Here is a 21,249-nt window from a genome sequence, read left to right as displayed (position 1 = left end):
AGAGAGCCCAGAAAGAAACCCACATACTCACATTCAATTAATCTTTAACAAAGGAGGCAAGAATATACAATGGAGAAAAGACAGTCTCTTCAGCAAGTGTGCTGGGAAAGTTGGACAGCCGCATGCAAATCAATGAAGTAAGAACACACCCTCATACCATACACAAAAATAAACCCAAATGGCTTAAAGATTTAAATATAAGACATGCTACCATAAAACTCCTAGAAGAGAACATAGGCAAAACATTCTCTGACATAAATCATACCAAAGTTTTCATAGGCCAATCTCCCAAGGCAACATAAATAAAAGCAAAAATAAACAAATGGTACCTAATCAAACTTACAAGCTTTTGCACAGCAAGGGAAACCATAAACAAAATGAAAAGACAACCTATGGACTGGGAGAAAATACTTGCAAATGGTGCAACCAACAAGGGCTTTATTTCCCAAATATACAAAAAGCTCATACAACTCAATAACAAAAAAGCAAACAACTCAATCGAAAAATGGGCAGAAGACCTAAACAGACATTTCTCCAAAGAAGACATACAGATGAACAACAGGCACATTGGAAGATGCTCAACATCTCTAAGTATTGGAGAAATGCAAATCAAAACTGCAGTGAGTACCACCTCACACTGGTCAGAATGGCCATGATTAAAAAGTCCACAAAAACAAATGCTGGAGAGGGTGTGGAGAAAAGGGAATTCTTCTACACTGTTGGTGGGAATTACGTTGCAGCCACTATGGAAAATAGTATGGAGGTTCCTTTAAAAACTAAATATAGAGTTGCCATATCATCCAGCAATCCCATTCCTGGGCATATATCTGGGGAAAACTATAATTTGAAAAGATACATGGATCCCAATGTTCATAGCAGCACTATTTACAATAGCCAAAACATGGAAGCAACCTAAATGTTCATTGACGGATGGATAAAAAAGATGTAGTGTACATATACACAATGGAATACTACCCAACCATAAAAAAGAATGAAATAATGCCATTTGCAACAACATGGATGGAACTAGAGATTATCATACTGAGTGAAGTAAGTCAGAAAGAGAAAAACAAATACCGTATGATATCACTTATATGTGGAATCTAAAATATGACACAAATGAACTTACTTATGAAACCGAAACAGACTCACAGACATAGAAAACAAACTTATGGCTACCAAAGGGGAAAGGCAGGGGGAGGGATAAATTAGGAGTTTGGGATTAGAAGATACACACTACTATGTATAAAAATAAACAACAAGGTCCTAGTGTATAGCACAGGGAACTATATTCAATATGCTATAATAAACCGTAATGGAAAAGAATATGAAAAAGAATATGTATATATATGTATAACTGAATCACTTTGCTCTACACCAGAAAGTAACACAACATTGTAAATCAACTATACTTCAATAAAAGAAAAATTTTTTTTAAATACAAGAACCCTCTTAAGTGCTCATAGTGACCCCCCTCATACCCTAAAAGCAAAGACTCAAATGGGTCAAGATCACTCTTAGTGGAGCTGTCAGTAGAGAAGCTGCTGCATGGCTCTGGGTGTACCCTACTCTACAAGTGGGAGATTCAAAACTCTTCGTGCAGAGCTCTTTGCAGCTGAACCAGGGTTGAGGTGACACACACGTGCCAGCTTAGAAAGAACTCCAGATAGTTTTAAGTGAGAAGAACAAGTCTCAGAATGGTATGTACAGTGTAGTGCCATTTTTTAGAAAACAATGACAATGGGGACTTCCCTGATGGTCCAGTGGGTAGGACTCCACGCTCCCAATGCAGGGGGCCCGAGTTTGATCCCCGGTGGGGGAACTAGATCCCGCACACGTGCTGCAACTGAGATTCTGCATGCTGCAACTAAGGAGTCCACTAAGACCCGGCACATCCTAAATAAATAAATAAATAAATAAATATTTGAAAATAAAACAATGACAATAAAAGCTATGTCTTACCTTAAAAAAATAATAATACAAGAGACAAGAGGGGATCATGGGTAGGATCAATAAGGGACCACTCCTCGATTCTCCCATTGACTCTTTACTGTCATCACTCCTGCTGAACATCACCACTAGTTTAGCCTTTATGAAACACAAGTTTGCAAGTATCACATCCTCTACCTTTCTGTCCCTGTTCCAAAGTCTTCAAGGAATTCCTAATGTCCAAGGAATATTTTTCAAATGCCTTTCCAACATTCAAGGGCCTCCATAATCTTTCTCCCACCTACTTTTACAATGTTCTCTCTTCCTATAATCTGTAGATTCTTCCCCAGCTGAATTTCTCTCCTAGCTCCTTCAGGGATCTCCCTAACATAGTCTTCACTTACCTCTCACTCTGTACTACTTTAAGGTCAGCTTAGGTCTCACTCCCTCCAGGAAGTATTTCCTGGAACACTGCACTTTTCAATGACCACCTCTTCCTTTCTAGAACTAAAGTAGGGTTGCAGGCCAGGCCATGAAGTGATTTTTTTGTTTGTTTCATTTGAATCAGCTTAATCATAAATTTTCACATAAAAATCTGAATTTCTGGCTTCCATTGAAAAATCAGGCATTCCCTCCTGGCAAGTCTGGGCTGGAGTTGAATATAACAGTGGGACCTTTAGCTAGGGAATGCATTCTCAAGTTTTATTCTTTTTTTTAAAAATAATTTTAAAAATATTTATTTATTTATTTACTTATTTGGCTGCGTCAGGTCTTATTTGCGGCATGCAGGATCTTCATTGCTGCATGCGGGATCTTTTCATTACAGTGCACGGGCTCTTCGTTGCGACACACGTGCTTCTCTAGTTGTGGTGCATAGGCTTCTCTCTAGTTGTGGCGCACAGGCTCCAGAGTTCACGAGCTCAGTAGTTGTAGCACGTGGGCTTAGTTGCCCCACGGCATGTGGGATCTTAGGTCCCTGACCAGGGATCGAACCCACGTGCCTTGCATTGGAAGGTGGATTCTTAACCACTGGACCACCAGGGAAGTCCCTCGAGTTTTATTCTTACACCTGGCTCATCATTCTCATATACACACGTGCCTGGCTCTTGTAAGCATTTGAGTTTGTAATCCCAGGTCTAAACTGTAGCTGGACACTTGATGTACAATACATGGCAGTTATTTATCTTTACATTTATCATGTCTTCTGGAAAAGTTCCACATGGGCAATTCCACATATTATGCCTATTTGGGATTCCTCACAATGCCTAGCACAGCAACCTAAACATAGAAGAATACTTAGTATAAGATAAATGGGAATGAGAACCTAATCTGCTTTTTCTTAACTAACCCATCACCCAACAGAACTACAGTTACCCCACTCCAAAATTAAATACCAAGGAAAAAATTCTATATAAGGAAATAAGAAAAGCACTGGGAGTGAAGAGGGGAAGGCAGTCCTAGGAAGGTTGATTTCAGTGATACCAGCTCTGGTCTTGCAGCTAGAGCAAGAAGTTTTAAATTTATCCATTGCAGTTAACAGGTATTTGTGACTCCTGTGCAAGGCTCCTTGCTAGGAGACTCTGTTGGTTCCTATTTCCTTACTCATGTCAGACATTTGAGACCCAAAGGCAGGAAGAAAAAGAGGAAGGTTGATGGATAGTGGTGATGGACACTGGGTCAGAGAAGGGACTAGCTACTCATGTGGTAGTTCCCCTCCCATTCTGTTCTCTAATGTGGGAAGTACAAAAAGAGGGCTACTGCCAACTTGGAGCCCACAGAGTTGGCTAGAGCTTCAGAGGAGAGACAGGCCAGGATTTGAATCCACATCATATGGCTCCACAGTCAACATACTATACCAAGAGAGGAGGATTTAGCATAAAGCTAAAGAAGTTTAACCTTCAGGCCCCTTACTTGCACAAGCCCCCTTCAAGGCTCTGGGCAAGGCCTTAGCAATATGCTCATGTGGTTATTATAACATTCCGTAAGTAAGATATTTTCATAGCAATGACTAAGATCCTTGCTTCTTTTCACTCAGACTCTCTCTCCAATACCTTCCCCTTCTTGGACATTTTTGGGATCCTGCTAAGAGGAAGTTGAGTTGGGATACAAATATTTTGGGTTTTATTTATGTGGTGTACAGTTACTTTCACTTAGAGTTAAGTTATTGCCAGACATCTAGGTGTAGAAATGGCTTTCAACAATACCCCTATTACCTGCTATGTAGACTCATCTGGCATTATGACCCAAAGTTGTAGGGCCAGAGGTCATATCTTGATATAAGTGGCATGTACATTGTGGAGGAGAGACAAGGTTTGAAATGTATGTAACCAGAAACTAATGTTTGGAAAAATCCTGAGCAGCCCCGTGGAGAGGTCCACATGGTAAGAAACTGAGGTCTATGTGAGAGAGCTTGGAAATGGATCCTCTAGCCCCAGTCAAGCCTTCAGATGACTGGTAGAGATGGCCAACAACTTGATTGCCATCTCATGAGAGAACCTGAGCGAGAACCACCCAGCTAAACTGCTCCTGAATTCCTGACCCACAGAAACTGTGAGGTGATAAATGTTCATTGTTTTAAGCTAGTAAATTTAGGGATAATTTATTATGTAGCAATAGATAACTAATATATCTAGCAAAAATGATTGCTCTCTCCTGGTCAAGAATATATTAAATAATTCAATATTAATTCTACGAAGTCTTAGTGCTTACATATGTAAGAAACTTGATGGAAGTTTCCCTAAATTTAACAACAAATCTATAATTTTCACCAATTTTGCCAATAAGCTGTGAAATAAGAGACTTTTCTAAACTATCATTGATAAAACTATTTTTTATTAAAAATTCCAGAGGGAAGACTGATGTATTTTTTATTCTCTTTATAGAAATATTACAAGATTGTCATATGAAGAGGCAATCAAAAACTATGCAGCTAAATATATAGAAAAGTCTTATAGATGATTATAGAGTTTATTGGTAAAAAAAGTATGACTTTTTTGAGTTTGTAATATATATAGTACAAGATTTTTTTTTATGTGTAATTTATTGTGATTTCCTTTCCTAGTCTAAATAAATATTCATTTTTGAATCAATTTTTTCTCAATAATTTTGCATTCTTTTTCTAGAGGGCTCTACAAAACCTTTGCTCTCACATTGCACATCGTAAAATGTTTTGTCAATTATTTACTGAAGAGGTCTAAAGATTGTTTGAAATTCATTTAGAATCAAGGTGGGGTGTGAGTAGGGAAAATCTGGCATTGTGCCCTTGGTCTAGATAATTTATCCCCTTTTAACAAACAAGGGGCAAGCCCACATCCACCCCTGAGAATTCTGTTTGTATATATGGGGTGAGGTGGGGGGATCCCCATGTGGGTTCTCACCTGGACTTCAGAGGATTTCCTAACTAGTTCTCCCTCTTTTTAATAGCCAGAGGCTTTTAACTTCTGCACTCTTCAGTGTCCCTATTATTCCATTATTTTTCTTTTCCCCCTTGGGAGAGACTAATGGAGCCGGAAACTGGATTATTTCCATCAAAAAGGAACTGGTGAAATTTACTGCAAAACAGCCTTACCATGGTATGAGAGCTGTTAAAAAGAATATGGTAGGCCTCTAAGCACTGATGACCATTAAAAGATATTCAAGATAAACGGTAAAGTGGAAGAAAAAAAGCAAGTTGCAAAACAATATGCATAGTTTTAGCCTGTTCTTATCCTGAAATTACTGTATTTCATTCATTCTGAGATGAACATCCTATCAAATTTTAATATCTCTGATCAATGGCCTGTCAGAGTTTAACTGGCAGTTTTTTCTCTTAGAGGCCTATAAAATAAGATGCACGTTATAATCAATGATACCTTAGATTTGATGAAATATAACTATTGTTAAAGAACAAATCTTGAACCGAGTAAATTTAAAGATGAAATTGGCTTTATTCAACGTTTCATGAACCAGGCAGCATCCCATCTAACAAATAGAAGGAGGGAGTTGTATAAAATGGAAGGTTTACAGGCAGAAAGTGGGTGGGACAAGGAAGTTAAAAGTGGATTATTTGGGGGAAATTTACCTTTTCTTAGAGGAAGGTAGGGGGGAATCTTATCAGGCAGATTGCCTCAGTAGTGCTGACCAGGCTGATTGGTTTAAAATTTCACTCCTGGGAGAGGCCGAAACTAGTTTCCTGGGAGAGGCCAAAACTAGTTTGGTTACGTATTAGGTCTTGGATGGGGCTTGAAAGGCCTAGTCTCGAAAACATTTCAGCTGTTTGGAAAGCCTTCTGTTAAACTGAAAAACCCTAGGTGTTGTGGCACAGACAGAAACTGGTTACCAAGAACCTGCTTGTAGGGCTGGTTGACATGGCAATCAGAGTATTGTCATGTAATGCAGGGATTGGTGCTAGGATTCTAATGCTGTGGCTTCTCACTTTGAAAGGAGATAACAGCTCAAGTGTGAAGAGACTCACCCGTCTGACCTGATTCATATCCAGTCGTGGATTGGCTGGGACTCTCTCACTAAGCTGGTAGCTGGAGAAACAAGCCCAAGAGGAAATAAAAGGTGCCTGGAATCCCATCAGCTTTACCATCAAGTGTATCCTTTCTTAGTAGCAGAAATGTATCCTTTATCCAAGTTCAGTAAAATGTTGCCACCTAAGCAAGTTCTGTTGAGCCTATAACCCAGGGGGGATCTTGGGCTCCTGCTGTATCACCGCAATATATTTAAGTATATTTGCATACAAAAAAGTTAGAAAGAATACATGCTAAATTAATGAGAGATTATTTCTCAGGAATGAGGTTAACGCAGATTTAAACTTTCTACCTTTACATTTCTCTATTATTACCTTTAAAAAACTCATATGCATTACTTTATAATCGGGGGAAAAAAGGAAAGACATTCAAATGGGAAGATACAGGCTAATATCAATAATGAAGTGGGTAGGCAAGTGATCTTTTTCCTTTCCACGTCTCAATCCTCGTCAACTTTTTAATGAGCATGAATTGTTTTTCCAAAACGAAAATTTGTTTTAAGAAATAAAAGAAACTCCCCTCAAACCCATTTCACGTCTTCAAATAAAAATAAATGCACAAATCCTTCAACATTGCAAGAAAAAAGTAGTTTATTTCTAAATCAAATTAACACAGGATTTGGACGATTTATTCATTAAGCAAACACTCTGGTAAGAATAAACTGAGCGCCTACTGTCTGGTAGAGACAATTCTCGCGATTTCTTCGATTACGTCAATTTGATTTAAAAAATTTTTTTAAATCAAAGACGGTTTCAAAACACCCGTTACTTTCTAAAACGCGTGCCTTAAAACGGAAGGGACGCCCCCGGTTTATCGCCTCCCCTCTCACGTGACCCTCTCTCACCCGGGGAAGCCATCTTAAGCAGCGCGTCATAAAGGAAACTACGTCTCCCAGAATCCTTGCGCTTTGCGTCGTGCTGGCACTTTTAGTGGCCGGGTCTTAGAGCTGAGCCTGTAGCCGGGCGCCATCTTTGACTCTGGCAGTTTTGGATTTCTGCTGGTGTTGCTGCTGAGAGGACGGCGGGCGGTAGCGGCTAAGAAAGAAGAAAGACGTGGCAGCAAGCGGGAGTCGGGGATAGTGTCGACGGTTCGGTAAAGTTTCTGTTTTCTGGTAACTAGACCCGTTTTTTGCTTCCCGGGTGGCTTGGGGCCGGGGAGGTGGGGGAGAGGGCGAGGGGAGTGGCCACGGCCTCCCCTCGCCCCTGGGTCGCGGCCTAGCCCGGGAAGTCAGAGCGGGTCCTTCGGCACCGCGGTAACGACCCCCTCCCCCACCTCCCGGCCGCTGCCGTCGCCGGGGCGGGCTGGGAGCCCCAGGCTCCCGCTCGTATCCACCCCACCCCGACCCCACTTCACCCCACCCCACCCCCACGGCGCCTGCTCCTTTTCCCAACGAACCTTCTTCCCCTCCCCCACATCCGGTGTTGGTGAAACTGTAGGAGCCCGGAGCAGCCCCAGGAAGCCGACTTGTTTCCCTACTCCCAGAGGAGAACTGACACTAGATTGCTTTCTTCGGGGGCAACAGTTTCCATAGTTTAGCGGACCCCCGCTGCCTAAGTCAAATTGAGTGCCAGGAGCTGATTTTACCTACTCTCATTCCTCTCCAGGGTCCCACTACTTGGGAGATTTTCTCAAACTCCACACACAGAAAGCCACCGACCTTATTCCGGTATCCTACACCCCTTCCCTACCTTAATTACATTTCCCACTCCCAGCCCTCAGCATCGGAGTCAAGAGCAACAGGGACACTTCCGTTCTCCTTGTAGGACTGATGAAACCGTAATGAAGAACACCCCCTAAACTCCCATAATCGGTGCGGATTCCTATGGGGAAGGCCCATATTGTTGACATCTTCCAGGCCTTGGTTCTGGACCTTGAGGAGGCTGAACTAGTGATAGCGATGCTTTTTAGGGTAAATGTATGTAGGTATTGGGGGAAGGGGAGGGATCAACCGAGAAGGCGTGGAAGTGGTTTAAAGCTAATATTTCAGTGTTTGCTGCTCATATAGAGTCCAACCTAGGAGTTACTCATTTACAGGCTGTAAAGCTTCTCCAGACTAAAAATGTTTGAAAACCAAGCATGGATTAACTCTCCATACGAACAGTAAATTGAAAATTCAGCTTGTGAGTAAAATTTAAAAATTTTACTCCCAAAGCATTTTTTTAGGTACCCACATTTTTAAAAAATTGTGTTACTTTTAATTAGAGTTGAAAGGCCTCAACTAGCATTTGCTGTTAATGACCAGTATGTGGAGTCTGATTTAGCTTTCCAGAATTGACATTTTGGGTTGTATTGCCAAATCACAGTTCTAAATGATGAATGTTGAATGATGCACTATGTTTTTGTTTAAATGAAATTTACTGAGAATAGTTAACTTCAGAATTAAGGGAAATTGATGTTGCTATCATGAGGCAGCATAAAAAATACATATTTTAAAAACTGAAGACATTTCAAGCAGGTATAGTTCTTGAAGCAGAAAGAACATGAACCTGGGATTTGGAAGACCTGGTTTCTAGCTGCTACTGATCAACTCTATTACTCCGGGAAAGTAGGCCTCAGTTCTTTTTTCTATAACATGAGTAAATTGGACTGTTTGAATTCAGAACTCAGAAAGTTGGAAGGGATCTTAAAGCCCTCTGTGAAAGAGTTTGGGAATGTTCTCCATTGCTGTCATTTTTCCTCCAAAAATAACCTGGTTTGGAAGTCATTGGTCCAATGGGAATTTGACTCCCCATAGAAATTGGAGAAAAGGTAATGCAAGTAGAGAGGAACAGCTGTATATCTGTTTGAGGAGTAAACCCACTAACAGATTCTGGTACGAATTTCAGAGACATAAAAAGAATGAGTGTATGTACCTTAAGTGTACCAGTTTCCTCACTCTCTCCTGGCAGAAGATGTAGCACTTTTAGTGGTGCTGGGATTCTGGGATGTGTTCCTATTACGTCTAATACAGATGAAGAAGATGTGGTAGAGGGAAAGATGGTGGCAGAAGGACTGGATAAAGAGGCAAAATTGCCCGCGAAAAAGAAAAGAAAGAAGGGTTTGCGAATTAAGGGGAAAAGGCGACGAAAGAAACTGATCCTTGCGAAAAAGTTTAGTAAGGATTTGGTATCTGGGAGGCCAGTTGCAGATGCCCCTGCTTTGTTAGCTTCCAATGCCCCTGAGCAGGATGAAGAAAGTCTTTTTGAGAGCAATATAGAAAAACAGATCTATTTACCTAGTACTAGAGCCAAGACCTCCATTGTGTGGCACTTCTTTCATGTTGACCCCCAGTACACCTGGCGGGCTATTTGTAACCTCTGTGAAAAAAGTGTTAGCAGGGGTAAACCAGGTAGCCATCTCGGGACATCTACTCTTCAGCGACATCTGCAGGCAAGGCATTCACCTCACTGGACCAGGGCCAACAAATTTGGAGTTACTAGTGGGGAGGAGGATTTTACTTTGGATGTACCTTTATCTCCCTCTTCCGCTGGAAGCAGTGGAAGCTTTGAATATATCCCTACTGATCCATTGGATAATAATGGAATGGGAAAGAAACGTGATAAATCAGTATCTGATGCCCTAAGGGCAGAAAGAGGGAGATTTCTCATCAAAAGTAACATTGTCAAGCATGCCTTAATTCCTGGAACAAGAGCCAAGACATCTGCAGTTTGGAATTTTTTCTATACCGATCCTCAGCACATCTCAAGAGCTGTCTGTAATATATGTAAAAGAAGTGTGAGCCGGGGTAGGCCGGGTTCTCACTTAGGAACTTCGACACTTCAACGACACCTGCAGGCCACACATCCCATCCATTGGGCAGTTGCCAACAAAGACAGTGGTGCAGTTGGAAATGGATTAGATGAAGCTGAGACTGAGAGAAATGATCTCTTGAGTGATACTTTGCCTGGAGAGAAGTCTACAGGCAGCCAGGATGTAACAGCTGAGGACCTTAGTGACTCTGATTCAGATGAACCTCCTGTATTAGAGGTTGAAAATAGAAGATCTGAGAGTCCTATTCCTGTTGCAGAGCAAGACACTCTAATGCATGCCCAGGAACAAGAAACAACATATTGTGAAAATTCAACCTCAAGTCAAATAAGTCAGGCAATTATTCAAATGATTGTGGAAGATATGCATCCTTACAACTATTTCTCAACTCCAGCCTTTCAGAGGTTCATGCAGATTGTGGCCCCTGACTATAGGTTACCATCTGAAACTTACTTTTTCACTAAGGCTGTGCCTCAGTTATATGATTGGGTCAGAGAAAAAATTTTCTTAACTTTGGAGAATGTTCAAAGCCAAAAGATCCACCTGACTGTGGACATATGGACCCATGACCCATCCACTGACTATTTCATTGTGACTGTACACTGGGTCTCTTTGCAGACTACACCTTCTTCCAGTAATGGCAGGATCCCCAATTTTAGAAAGTGGGCAGTTCTCTGTGTAACAGGATTGGCCAAAGACTGTTTGATAACCAACATTTTACAAGAATTAAATGACCAGATTGGTCTGTGGCTTTCTCCTAATTTCCTCATCCCTAGCTTCATCGTTTCCGACAATTCTTCTAATGTAGTACATGCAATCAAAGATGGTGGTTTTACTCACGTGCCATGCTTCCTGCATTGTTTAAATACAGTCATTCAAGACTTTTTCTGTGAGCACAAAAGCATTGAGAACATGTTAGTGGCTGCTAGGAAAACTTGTCATCATTTTAGTCATTCAGTCAAGGCCCGTCAGATACTACAAGAGTTCCAAAATGATCACCAACTTCCATGGAAAAATTTGAAGCAGGATGAAGCTGGCCATTGGATTTCTACCTTTTATATGTTAAAATGGCTCTTGGAGCATTGTTACTCAGTTCACCATAGTCTTGGTAGAGCCAGTGGAGTTGTGCTCACCTCCCTTCAGTGGACTCTAATGACGTATGTTTGTGATATTCTTAAACCATTTGAGGAGGCCACCCAGAAAGTGAGTGTGAAGACCACAGGATTGAATCAGGTGCTACCCCTAATCCATCATCTACTCCTTTCCCTGCAGAAACTCAGAGAAGATTTTCAAGTTAGAGGTATTACTCAGGCCCTCAATCTGGTAGACAGTTTATCTCTGAAACTTGAAACTGATACCCTATTAAGTGCCGTGCTCAAATCCAAGCCCTGTATCTTGGCTGCTTTGTTAGACCCTTGCTTTAAAAACAGTTTGGAAGACTTTTTCCCTCAAGGTGCTGATTTGGAAACATACAAGCAGATCCTAGCAGAAGAAGTTTGTAACTATATGGAATCTTCATCAGAGGTCTGCCATATTGCAACTTCAGAAGCTTCTGGTTCCTCAGCCATAGTAGGAGCTGATTCATTTACCTCATCTATAAGAGAAGGCACCTCCAGTTCAGGGTCTGTTGATAGTTCAGCTGCAGATAATGTTGCCATTGGAGGCAAAAGCTTCATGTTTCCTTCTGCTATGGCAGTAGTGGATGAATACTTCAATGAGAAGTATTCAGAGACCTCAGGAGGTGATGACCCTTTGATTTACTGGCAGAAGAAGGTGAGCGTATGGCCAGCTTTGACCCAAGTTGCCATTCAGTATCTGAGCTGCCCCATGTGTAGTTGGCAATCTGAATGTATCTTTACTGCAAATAGCCACTTTCATCCAAAGCAGATCATGAGCCTGGACTTTGACAATATAGAACAGCTGATGTTTCTGAAAATGAACTTGAAAAATGTTAACTATGATTATTCTTCATTGGTTCTGAGCTGGGATCCTGAGAATGAAGTTATTCAAAGCAATGAAAAAGAAATATTATCTTAATTTCTTTTTCTTTTCTCCATTTAAAATGGGCAACTTATTGCTATGTTACTGTGTCCTAATTGCTATAATTGTTATATACAGTTATACTAATTATTCTTTATGCACAATCTGGGGAAACCTGAAAACACAGAAAGGGCTGAAAATTCCTCAGAGGTAATATAATGTTGACTAAGTAAAGATTAACTTTAAAGATTTCATAGTAGTAACTCAGTGTAGCTGTCACTTGAAATTTTGTTTATACCAATTGAGAGAAAAAAAGAGTTTTTTAATTAAAAAAATATAGTGCAGCATTGAAAGGCCTTAGGCTATTTCTGGCTGGCAGATTGAACTAGTAATTGGTTTTAAGTAAAAATTTCAACCTGGGAAGTTTGATTGCTCTGAAACCAATGAAATAGAGAAAAACCATACTAAACTGGTATCTCTCCCCATCACCACCATTTTTCTATTTCTTTAAAAGCCGTGATTCATACTTACAGCTTGGCAAAAACAAAGTTCACAAAATTGTTTTATATTTGGGAATTTCTAATTGCCTCCTCATACTGGTCAGCGTTGTAATTTCAACTTACTAAGTGTGATAGAGTTGCCCTTTATATTTAAGATTGGGTCTTTATAGAAAGGAAACATTAGAAAACAATTAGGAAGAAATTACTTTTAGTCTTTGAATTGCCCTTTTTAACTTTTATTGTAAAAACAAAGATTAGCTACTTTTATATAATTTATGGGTAAATGACAATAAAAAGTTTACAGAATTGAAAAAGATTGAATGGAAATTGGAATGAAAGCCCCATGAGTATACTGTGACAAACCAGTATCCCTTTCCCACAGAATGTTTCTCTGAATTTAAGTGATCTTAAATGTCTTTTAAAAATTATACTGAATGATCCATAATACTGTATTCTTAACTATGAGATTATTTTGGCCTTAATTCTTATTTAAAAATAAGCAGTCAATATTTTCATGTGTTAGGAATCATTGCCTCACTGGTAAAATGAGAGAATTGATCTCAATTGATCTTGTCCCTTTCCACTCTGGAAGTATGTTTTTGTGATTGAGTGGGAGGCCATAAATGATGACTTTTAGTAAAAGTCTATTAAAAGTTTCAGACTGAATAACTAATGTAAGATCCCAATTTTTCCTTTTTTTCATTTTAGATTTGGGGATATTCCCTGCCCAAAAATTTCCTGGAAAATTGACTAGTATTAAGTGTGAGTAAAAGGTGTCCACTTTTTTTTAAGTTTTGATTTTAGTTTTGTCTTGGGTAGTATTTGGCAAGATTTAGCCTAGAAATTATGTAGTATTTATTACGTGAGAATCAAAATTGCTTTGTTACTGGGCTGGTTCAAAATTTAGAACTCATTTCTATGTATCAAAATTGTTTTTTGTTTTTGTTTTTTGTTTTTTTGAAATTCTTAAATGGTAAATGTACCATTGTGAAATGAAATTTCAACTCCAAAAGTTTACCCTTTTACTAACTGGAGTAAATGGATAATTATAAAGTCTTTAGTTGAAGCCATCACTAGTAAAGAATTTGGAACTAGGCTGCATAAGCAAGCCTTTGCAGGGCCACCATTGAATGTCATGCCAGTGACACTGGTGTTGCTATAACAGAAGGAAAACATCTTCCCTTATTAGGTAGAAGCTTTCTGTAATTTTGACAGTGCCAGTTCAGGATGACTATAATGCTGCTCTGCCTTCTACAGCTTGCTGCACCACTTTGTAGTTACTCTATAACTATACATTTCTATCTTTTTTGGTTAAACACTCCCTGAAGGTGATAAAAGATGATGTGATGATATACATACATCCATATTGTACACATCGATATATGTGTAAGGATTTCCCTTCATCTTTATTTTGTGGGCTGGGCAAAATTTAGTGTAACATATTAATATACTTCATGATACTTTGGTAGAAGAGGAAGTTCACTATTTTTATAATGAACCCAAATTTAAAGGCTTTTGTAGTGTATTTTAAAAGGGAAAACTTACCCAAATGTTTTATTTCTACACATTTGTGTATGTGTGTGTGTGTGTGTGTGTATAAGCCAGTTAGTATATATGTATATGTATATTATACATAAAACACTTTATATTTTTACATACAAGTATGTTTTTATTATACAGATAATAAAGATGGGGGAAGGTTTCTGTTTTTTTCTTAATAGGTGAAGAAATCTTGAAGACCAGAAATTGGATCTTATTGAATTTTGGTGTTCTTTTTCTTTTTTCTTTTTCTTTTTTCTTTTTAAATTAATTGTTCGGCTGTGGAAGATGGATCTTTTTTTTTTTTTTAATCTTTGAATCTCAAGTTCATCTTTATATGAACTCTTTTTTGTTGTTTTTTTTTGTTGAGGAGATAACTAACCCTAGCTGTCTCCAGTTTGACAAAGGTTATTTGAATGGACTTAAATCTCTCAGTAGTTGGGAGATGTTTTAAAAACACACCCTGTGTTTGAATTGTGGCTGAGAGGTTTCCTTGGCAATGTGAGGAGGAAAAGTCTTTCTGCCTCATTATTATTAATTCATGGATTGAGTGTTGGTTCGACCTACAGGCGTAATAGATTGGAACTCAGTGAAGACACAGACAGTCCTGCTGAGAGCAACCAGCTAATGTAAGTGTGGAAATGTGTTCTTTTTTTCCCTGATTAAAGGAGTGAACATTTTTGTAATTTAAGGCATAATTTTCCTGGATAAGTAAGAAAATCAAAAAGATATTGTCGGGGCTTCCCTGGTGGCGCAGTGGTTGAGAATCTGCCTGCCAATGCAGGGGACACGGGTTCGAGCCCTGGTCTGGGAAGATCCCACATGCCGCGGAGCAACTGGGCCCGTGAGCCACAACTACTGAGCCTGAGCGTCTGGAGCCTGCTCCGCAACAAGAGAGGCCGCCATAGTGAGAGGCCCACGCACCGCGATGAAGTGGCCCCCGCTCGCCACAACTAGAGAAAGCCCTCGCACAGAAACGAAGACCCAACACAGCGAAAAATAAATAAATTTATTAAAAAAAAAAAGATATTGTCAACACATTTTTTTCTTGTAATTGTTTACAAGTTTTTAGTTTTTTTGATGGAAATATCCCTACCCCCTCTTTTTTTGATAATATATGCACATTATAAAAAAGGTAAAAACAATATAAACAAGGTGGACTCTTCCTGTAATTCCACCTCAGAGAAAAGCACTGTTAATAGTTTATTGTGGCATAGTTCAGTGTCCATACACATAGCTTTGCCTCACCTTTTTTTAATGACTACATAGTGTTCCTTTATATGGATGGATGTGCCATAATATAATGTATCCCTGATTGATAGACGTTTGGGTTTTTGCCATTAAAAACAGAAAAGCCCTGCATCCAAAAACAGCTCTGTACGCACATATATGTGAACTATTTCTTTGAACCACTTCTTAGATGCGAATTTGTAGAATTGTTAAAATTCCCTAAAGAGATTATACCAATTTACTGAATTAATGAAGTCTTTTTGATTTTTAAAAGTTCTTAACACATCCTTTTGAGTGAAGATATTAATCTTTGGTCGTGTTGCTGATAGACCTTTTGCTATATGAATGTTTTTCATTTTATGTAGTGAAATCCATCAGTTTTATTATGGTTTGTAACTTTGGTATCATGTTAAGGACAGGCGTTTTTCATCCTGAGCTTATAAAATAAAATAGCATGCATTTTTTTTCCAGTACTTGGGTGGTTATATATTTTATATTAAAAATGTAATCTAAGGATTGTAATTATATGACATTGTCTCTCTTCCTCCCATTAAGCATTGTCAAATATTGCTTGCTTTTTTGTTCAGCATAGTTACGAATTTAGAATCTTTCTTATATAGTGCTTTTAGTGAGCTAAAGCCTCTTTGCCATGCTTGCATTTATTCCCTTGGAACCTTTTTGTATGAAGTAGTAATTGTTTTTTTCAAATGGGTAGCTAATTTTTTGGGTTAATTTCAAATGCCACCTTTTCCAGAAATTGCTTAGATTCTGTTAATCTTGTACTCATTCATTTGCCAATATTACATTTAAATGTTATTTTTCACATCTATGATAATATCAGGAAGCGCAAGGCCTCTCATTCTTTTTAAGATTTTCTTTATTTTTCTCAGTTACTCTAGGTTATTATGATTGTTGCTGGCACATAGGAAATCTATTGATCTTTTAAATATCTTATTTTAAATTTCTTTCATTGATTGTTAGATTTTATAGTTTGCAAGCATATAATGTGCAGATACTAAATTTTTTGCCTCATCCTTTCTAATCCTTATACCTTTTTTTCCTTATTGCATGTACTGGACTCTGGAACAGTGTTGAATGATGGTGCAGACAGAGAGACTTTTTTTTTTTTTGCCTTTTTTTTTTTTTTTTTTTTGCCTTGAGTGATTTACCTCTAGTGTTTTACCATGTCTGGTGTGTTGATAGTTTCTGATGAATTAGTACATTCATGCTAAGGAGGTTCCTTGTAATTTACAAAGAGTTTTTATTGGGAGTAGATGTTGTGTTGTAGCTTTCTTTTTTTTTAAGCCATTTTAACTTTAAAAAAATTATAATTTTCAATCTTTTTTTTTTTCACTGTTTTTCTGTTTTTGAAATCTTAAGATACCATAGAGTTTCTGTTTTTAGCCCCTCTTTATTCTATTAATGTAATGAATTTCCCAGTATTAAACCATTCTTTGTCCTGGAATAAACCTTCTTTGATCATGTTCTTTTTTTTTTTAATTTATTTTATTTATTTTTGGCTGCATTGGGTCTTTGTTGCTGTGCACAGGCTTCTCGTTGCGGTGGCTCCTCTTGCTGCGGAGCATAGGCTCTAGGCGAGCAGGCTTCAGTAGTTGTGGCTCATGGGCTCTAGAGCGCAGGCTCAGTAGTTGTAGCACACGGGCTTAGTTGCTCCGCGGCATGTGGGCTCTTCCCGGACCAGGGCTTGAACCTGTGTCCCCTGCATTGGCGGGGGTTTCTTAACCACTGTGCCACCAGGGAAGCCCCTTTGATCATGTTTTGTTACTCTTTCTATATACTGTGGTTCACTTTGCTTTATTTAGGATTTATCAGCTATATCATAAATCAGATACCCCAAGTAGTTGTTTTAAAAAGCAATGAAATAGTGCCTTTTCATTGTTTTGTTCTTTTTCTACTATTATTTAGTTATTTTTTCTAAATTTTTTTTTTCTGAAGTTAGACTACTTCCTTCAGTAATTTTTAAAAGAATACATGGAGTACATAGATGGTATATACTTTTAGAGACTTTTCCAAAAGCTTCTTCCAGGGAAATGTAGTTTGAGAGGCTAAATCTTAAGGTCATAATTTCTCCTTTAAATTCTGGATATTTTGTCTTTTGACATTTTAGAGATTCAGATGAGAAGTCAAATGTCAAGTCTGCTTTTCTTTCCTTTGTCATCCGTCTGCTTTTTCCTAGAAGCCTGTATGATTCTGTCTTTACCATTGGAATTCAAAAATTTCACTGTATATGGTATAGTAAGGATGTCTTTAAAGAAAATTTCTGCCTGGCATTTGATGAACCCTTTAGTTAAAAGACTCAAGTTCATCCAGTTTAGGGAAATTTCTTGTATTGTTATTTTATTATCTCTACTAATTCCAGTCCTTCCTTGTAGAATTTTCATTGTGTAGAAATTGAATCTTCTAGAATTATTTCCATGTTATATATCTTTTCTCTCATATTGACATCTTTTTGCATTCTGGGAGATGTCCTGACAGTGATATCCCATAATTCAGTTGTGTTTTTCATCAATGTTTATTATTTATCTATTCCTTCTACTGAAATCTCTTTTTCAGGTTTTTATCCTGGGTACTTTTTTTTTTCCCTTTTAAAAAAAGGAATATGCTACCTTAGTTTTAGATTTTTGTCTGGGGTAGTATTAATTACTGCCAGTTTTTTACCTCTACATATTTGGGGGCTATTTTCTTACATAGCAATTATATCCTTTTTTCCCTGCTAGTACAAGTTATAGAAGTTCAGCGTGTAAAACAAATATATGAAGGAACTGTTCTGTGTAAACATTAGTAAGGTGGTACACATTTACTCAGGATGCCTTGCCTACCTCTGAGGGTGTTTTGCAGAACCTAATTTGAAAAAACTGGGGGGAAAAAAGTACAATTCATGCTATCTTGTTGCTATTTCATAAATTCCATTTTGTTGTTTGATTAGTATGTAGGAGTCTTCCTGAAACCAGCAACAGTTTCACTGTGTTCTTTGGGATGTTGATTTCAGGAATGAAATTGACCTCTAAGCCTTCTTTTTCTTTTATAAAAAAGCTTTTCTGTTGTAAAACTTTTTCATTCTTTTCTGAAGAATACTTTTCCTTATTGCACGGGGCATTGTAATTATTTGAATGTTCCTTGATCCCATTTGAGGCAATTTTTTTAAATTTAATTTTTATTTTATATTGGAGTATAGTTGATTTACAGTGCTGTGTTAGTTTCAGGTGTACAGCAGAGTGATTCAGTTATACATATACATATATCCGTTCTTTTTCAGATTCTTTTCCCATATAGGTTATTATAGAATATTGTAATATGCTGTTATACAGTAGGTCCTTGTTGATTATTTTATATATAGTAGTGTGTATATGTTAATCCCAAATTCCTAATTTATCCCTCCCCCCAATTTTCTTTCTTTTCTTTTTTTTCTTTCTTTCTTTTTTTTTTTTTTGGCTGTCCTGCTTGCGGGATCTCAGTTCTCTCACCAGGGATTGAACCCAGGCCATGACAGTGAAAGCACCGAGTTCTAACCACTGGACCACGAGGGAATTCCCTCCCTCCTGCCAGTTTTTAAATATTTATTTATTTGGCCACGCTGGGTCTTAGTTGCAGCATGTGGGATCTAGTTCCCTGACCAGGGATCGGACTTGGGCCCCCTACATTGGGAGCGTGGCGTCTTAACCACTGGACCACCAGTGACATCCCCCTCCCCCACAATTTTTAAAGTTACCTTTTGGTGTACCCTAGAAGGCAGAATGCATTCCCTGTGTTTGTGGTCAGAGGAATCCTGGTAGTGGATTGGTGAGGTGCTATTAAAGGTCCAATCTTTCGTGGATCAGTGATGGTCAGGTCGGTTAGGGCAAACTTAAGTTTTTTAGGTCTGTGTTGCATTATATTAGAAAACTTAATGTTATTCTCAGCATAAAACAAAATAATCAACAGCCACCTGTAATTCTACTACCATGGCCGTAACTACTGCTAACATTTTGGTCTATGTGCTTCTAGACTTCTTCCTGCTACTCATCTTCACCAGCATTTGGTGGTATGTTTTTGGATTTTAGCTGAAGGAATTTGCAATTCCCTGTGATGTTGAGTATCTTTTCATATGCTTGTTCGTCATCTGTATGTTTTCTTTGGTGAGGTGTCTGTTTCGATCTTTTGTCCACTTCTTCCAGGAGTGTTTATTGAAAAGACTATCCTTTCTCCACTGAAATTGCCGTGCTCCTTTGTCAAAGTTTAGTTGGCTATGTTTGTAATCTGTGTTAGTTTCCTAGGACTTCCATAACAAAGTACCACAAACTGGGTGTCTTAAAGCAACAGAAATTTATTATCTCACAGTTACGGAGTCCAGAAGTCTGAAAAGGTGTTGGCAGGGTCGTGCTCTCTCTGAAACCTGTAGGGAAATGATCCTTCCTTGCTTCTTCTAGCTTCTGGTGTTTGCTGGCAGTCCGTGTCATTCCTTGGCTTAGAGATGCGTCGGTTTTTGAACATTTAGGTTTCTACGTGGTTTTTCATTGTTAGAAGAAGATGGTGACGAACTTTCTAATGCACTATTATTTGGCATATTTGTTGAATATTAATCTCAGGATAAATTCTACAAATGGAATCGGAAGTCATAGGGTATGTACATTTTGAAGGTATGTTTCGTAACATAACTCTTCTAACCTTGGTTGCTGACTTAAAGGCTGGTTTTTGTCATGGCCTGCTGTTCTTGGATTAGGAATTGTTAGTGGGAAATATGAAGGAATTTGATTCAGCTGATTTCAAATTGTAGATCAATGTTTCTGTTGTTGTTGTTTCTGGCCGCATCTCTCAGCATGCAGAACTTCCCTGACCAGGGATCGACTGCACGCCCCGTGCAGTGGAAGCACAGAGTCTTAACCGCTGGACCACCAGGGAAGTCCCTAGATCAGTGTTTCTGAAACCCGATCTTCTGATGTAGGAGTTTGTAGAAACCCCTTCCAAATTCTGGCTTGAGCTCTTGTCATGTATTTTTACTTCTGTAGAAGCTTTCTTTCTTGAACCCTTTAGTGCGGGGGGGCCAGGGTATGGCAGGGACTGAGGCGGGAGGGAATATTGGTCATTTTGCATAAGCACTATTTTATGGGTCAAGCCCTGAGAACTTCTTTTGCTCCTTGTTTGCAATTGGTGTGCAGCTCTTTGTCCATCTTAATTATTAGCTAGCTCTACAGATTTTTGGGGGGTAATTGTTTCACCAATTTTTCTAGTGAGTTTTTCCCACATACTTATAATTATATACTTTTGAAATAACAAAAATGCTTGTGAAAATATTGGAACTTCTGTTAGATGAAAAAAATCTGGTTTGTCAGAAATGTAGATTTAGCAAATTATCTTGTGTAAAATAATCCAAGTCCCATTAATAATCTAAACTACAGGTCATTTATTGAGTGTGCAGTGCTTACCTAATATATGCTGACGCACCGTAGAGAGTGCAAAAGAAAGAAGCATGGCTATTCTTAACAAAACTTTTACATTGTAGTTGAGAATGTACAGCATTCACATTAGAATAAAATGTGAATCAGTTTTCATAAGGCTCTGTTATAGGCAATACAGACATATTAATACAATTAAAATTTGGTTTTAACAATGTGTGATCTCATTGGTCAAGGTGATTTGGAGGAGAAAGTTGGAAGAATTTACCTGAAATACTTTTGTTCATTGTCTTCTCATTTTAGGATTACATTTAAAAGACAATTTCTGTGATTGAGTTGTCTTTTGGAAGATTAAACCCATTTCAAGAGGACTTGGAGCTGGTCCTCGCCTTGAGGAAGCAGTGGCTTGTTTTCAAG

The 21,249-nt window shown here is 38.5% G+C and overlaps 2 protein-coding genes across 2 annotated transcripts; both read left to right on the top strand.

Annotated features, from left to right (window-relative positions):
• The first annotated feature begins 8,619 nt into the window (after window positions 1-8,619).
• Window positions 8,620-13,345, top strand: ZBED6 (zinc finger BED-type containing 6). The gene has a single exon (XM_061185509.1). The coding sequence runs from the start codon at window positions 9,282-9,284 to the stop codon at window positions 12,225-12,227; it is 2,946 nt and encodes a 981-aa protein (XP_061041492.1). The 5' UTR covers window positions 8,620-9,281; the 3' UTR covers window positions 12,228-13,345.
• Window positions 13,346-13,466: 121 nt separating this feature from the next.
• On the top strand, window positions 13,467-14,111 carry LOC133089163 (uncharacterized). The gene has a single exon (XM_061187473.1). It carries the CDS (start codon window positions 13,898-13,900, stop codon window positions 13,994-13,996), a length of 99 nt encoding a protein of 32 aa, XP_061043456.1. The 5' UTR covers window positions 13,467-13,897; the 3' UTR covers window positions 13,997-14,111.
• Window positions 14,112-21,249: the final 7,138 nt, after the last annotated feature.

The sequence above is a fragment of the Eubalaena glacialis genome, chromosome 3 (assembly GCF_028564815.1).
Source record: "Eubalaena glacialis isolate mEubGla1 chromosome 3, mEubGla1.1.hap2.+ XY, whole genome shotgun sequence".
NCBI classification, from domain to species: Eukaryota; Metazoa; Chordata; class Mammalia; order Artiodactyla; family Balaenidae; genus Eubalaena; species Eubalaena glacialis.
Note: the sequence above shows the minus strand (reverse complement) of the source record. Positions and strands in the feature narration are given on the sequence as shown.

Excerpts from the sequence above, each read along its gene's own strand:
- ZBED6 (XM_061185509.1), top strand. The coding sequence starts at position 9,282 with ATGAGTGTATGTACCTTAAGTGTACCAGTTTCCTCACTCTCTCCTGGC.
- LOC133089163 (XM_061187473.1), top strand. The coding sequence starts at position 13,898 with ATGACTATAATGCTGCTCTGCCTTCTACAGCTTGCTGCACCACTTTGT.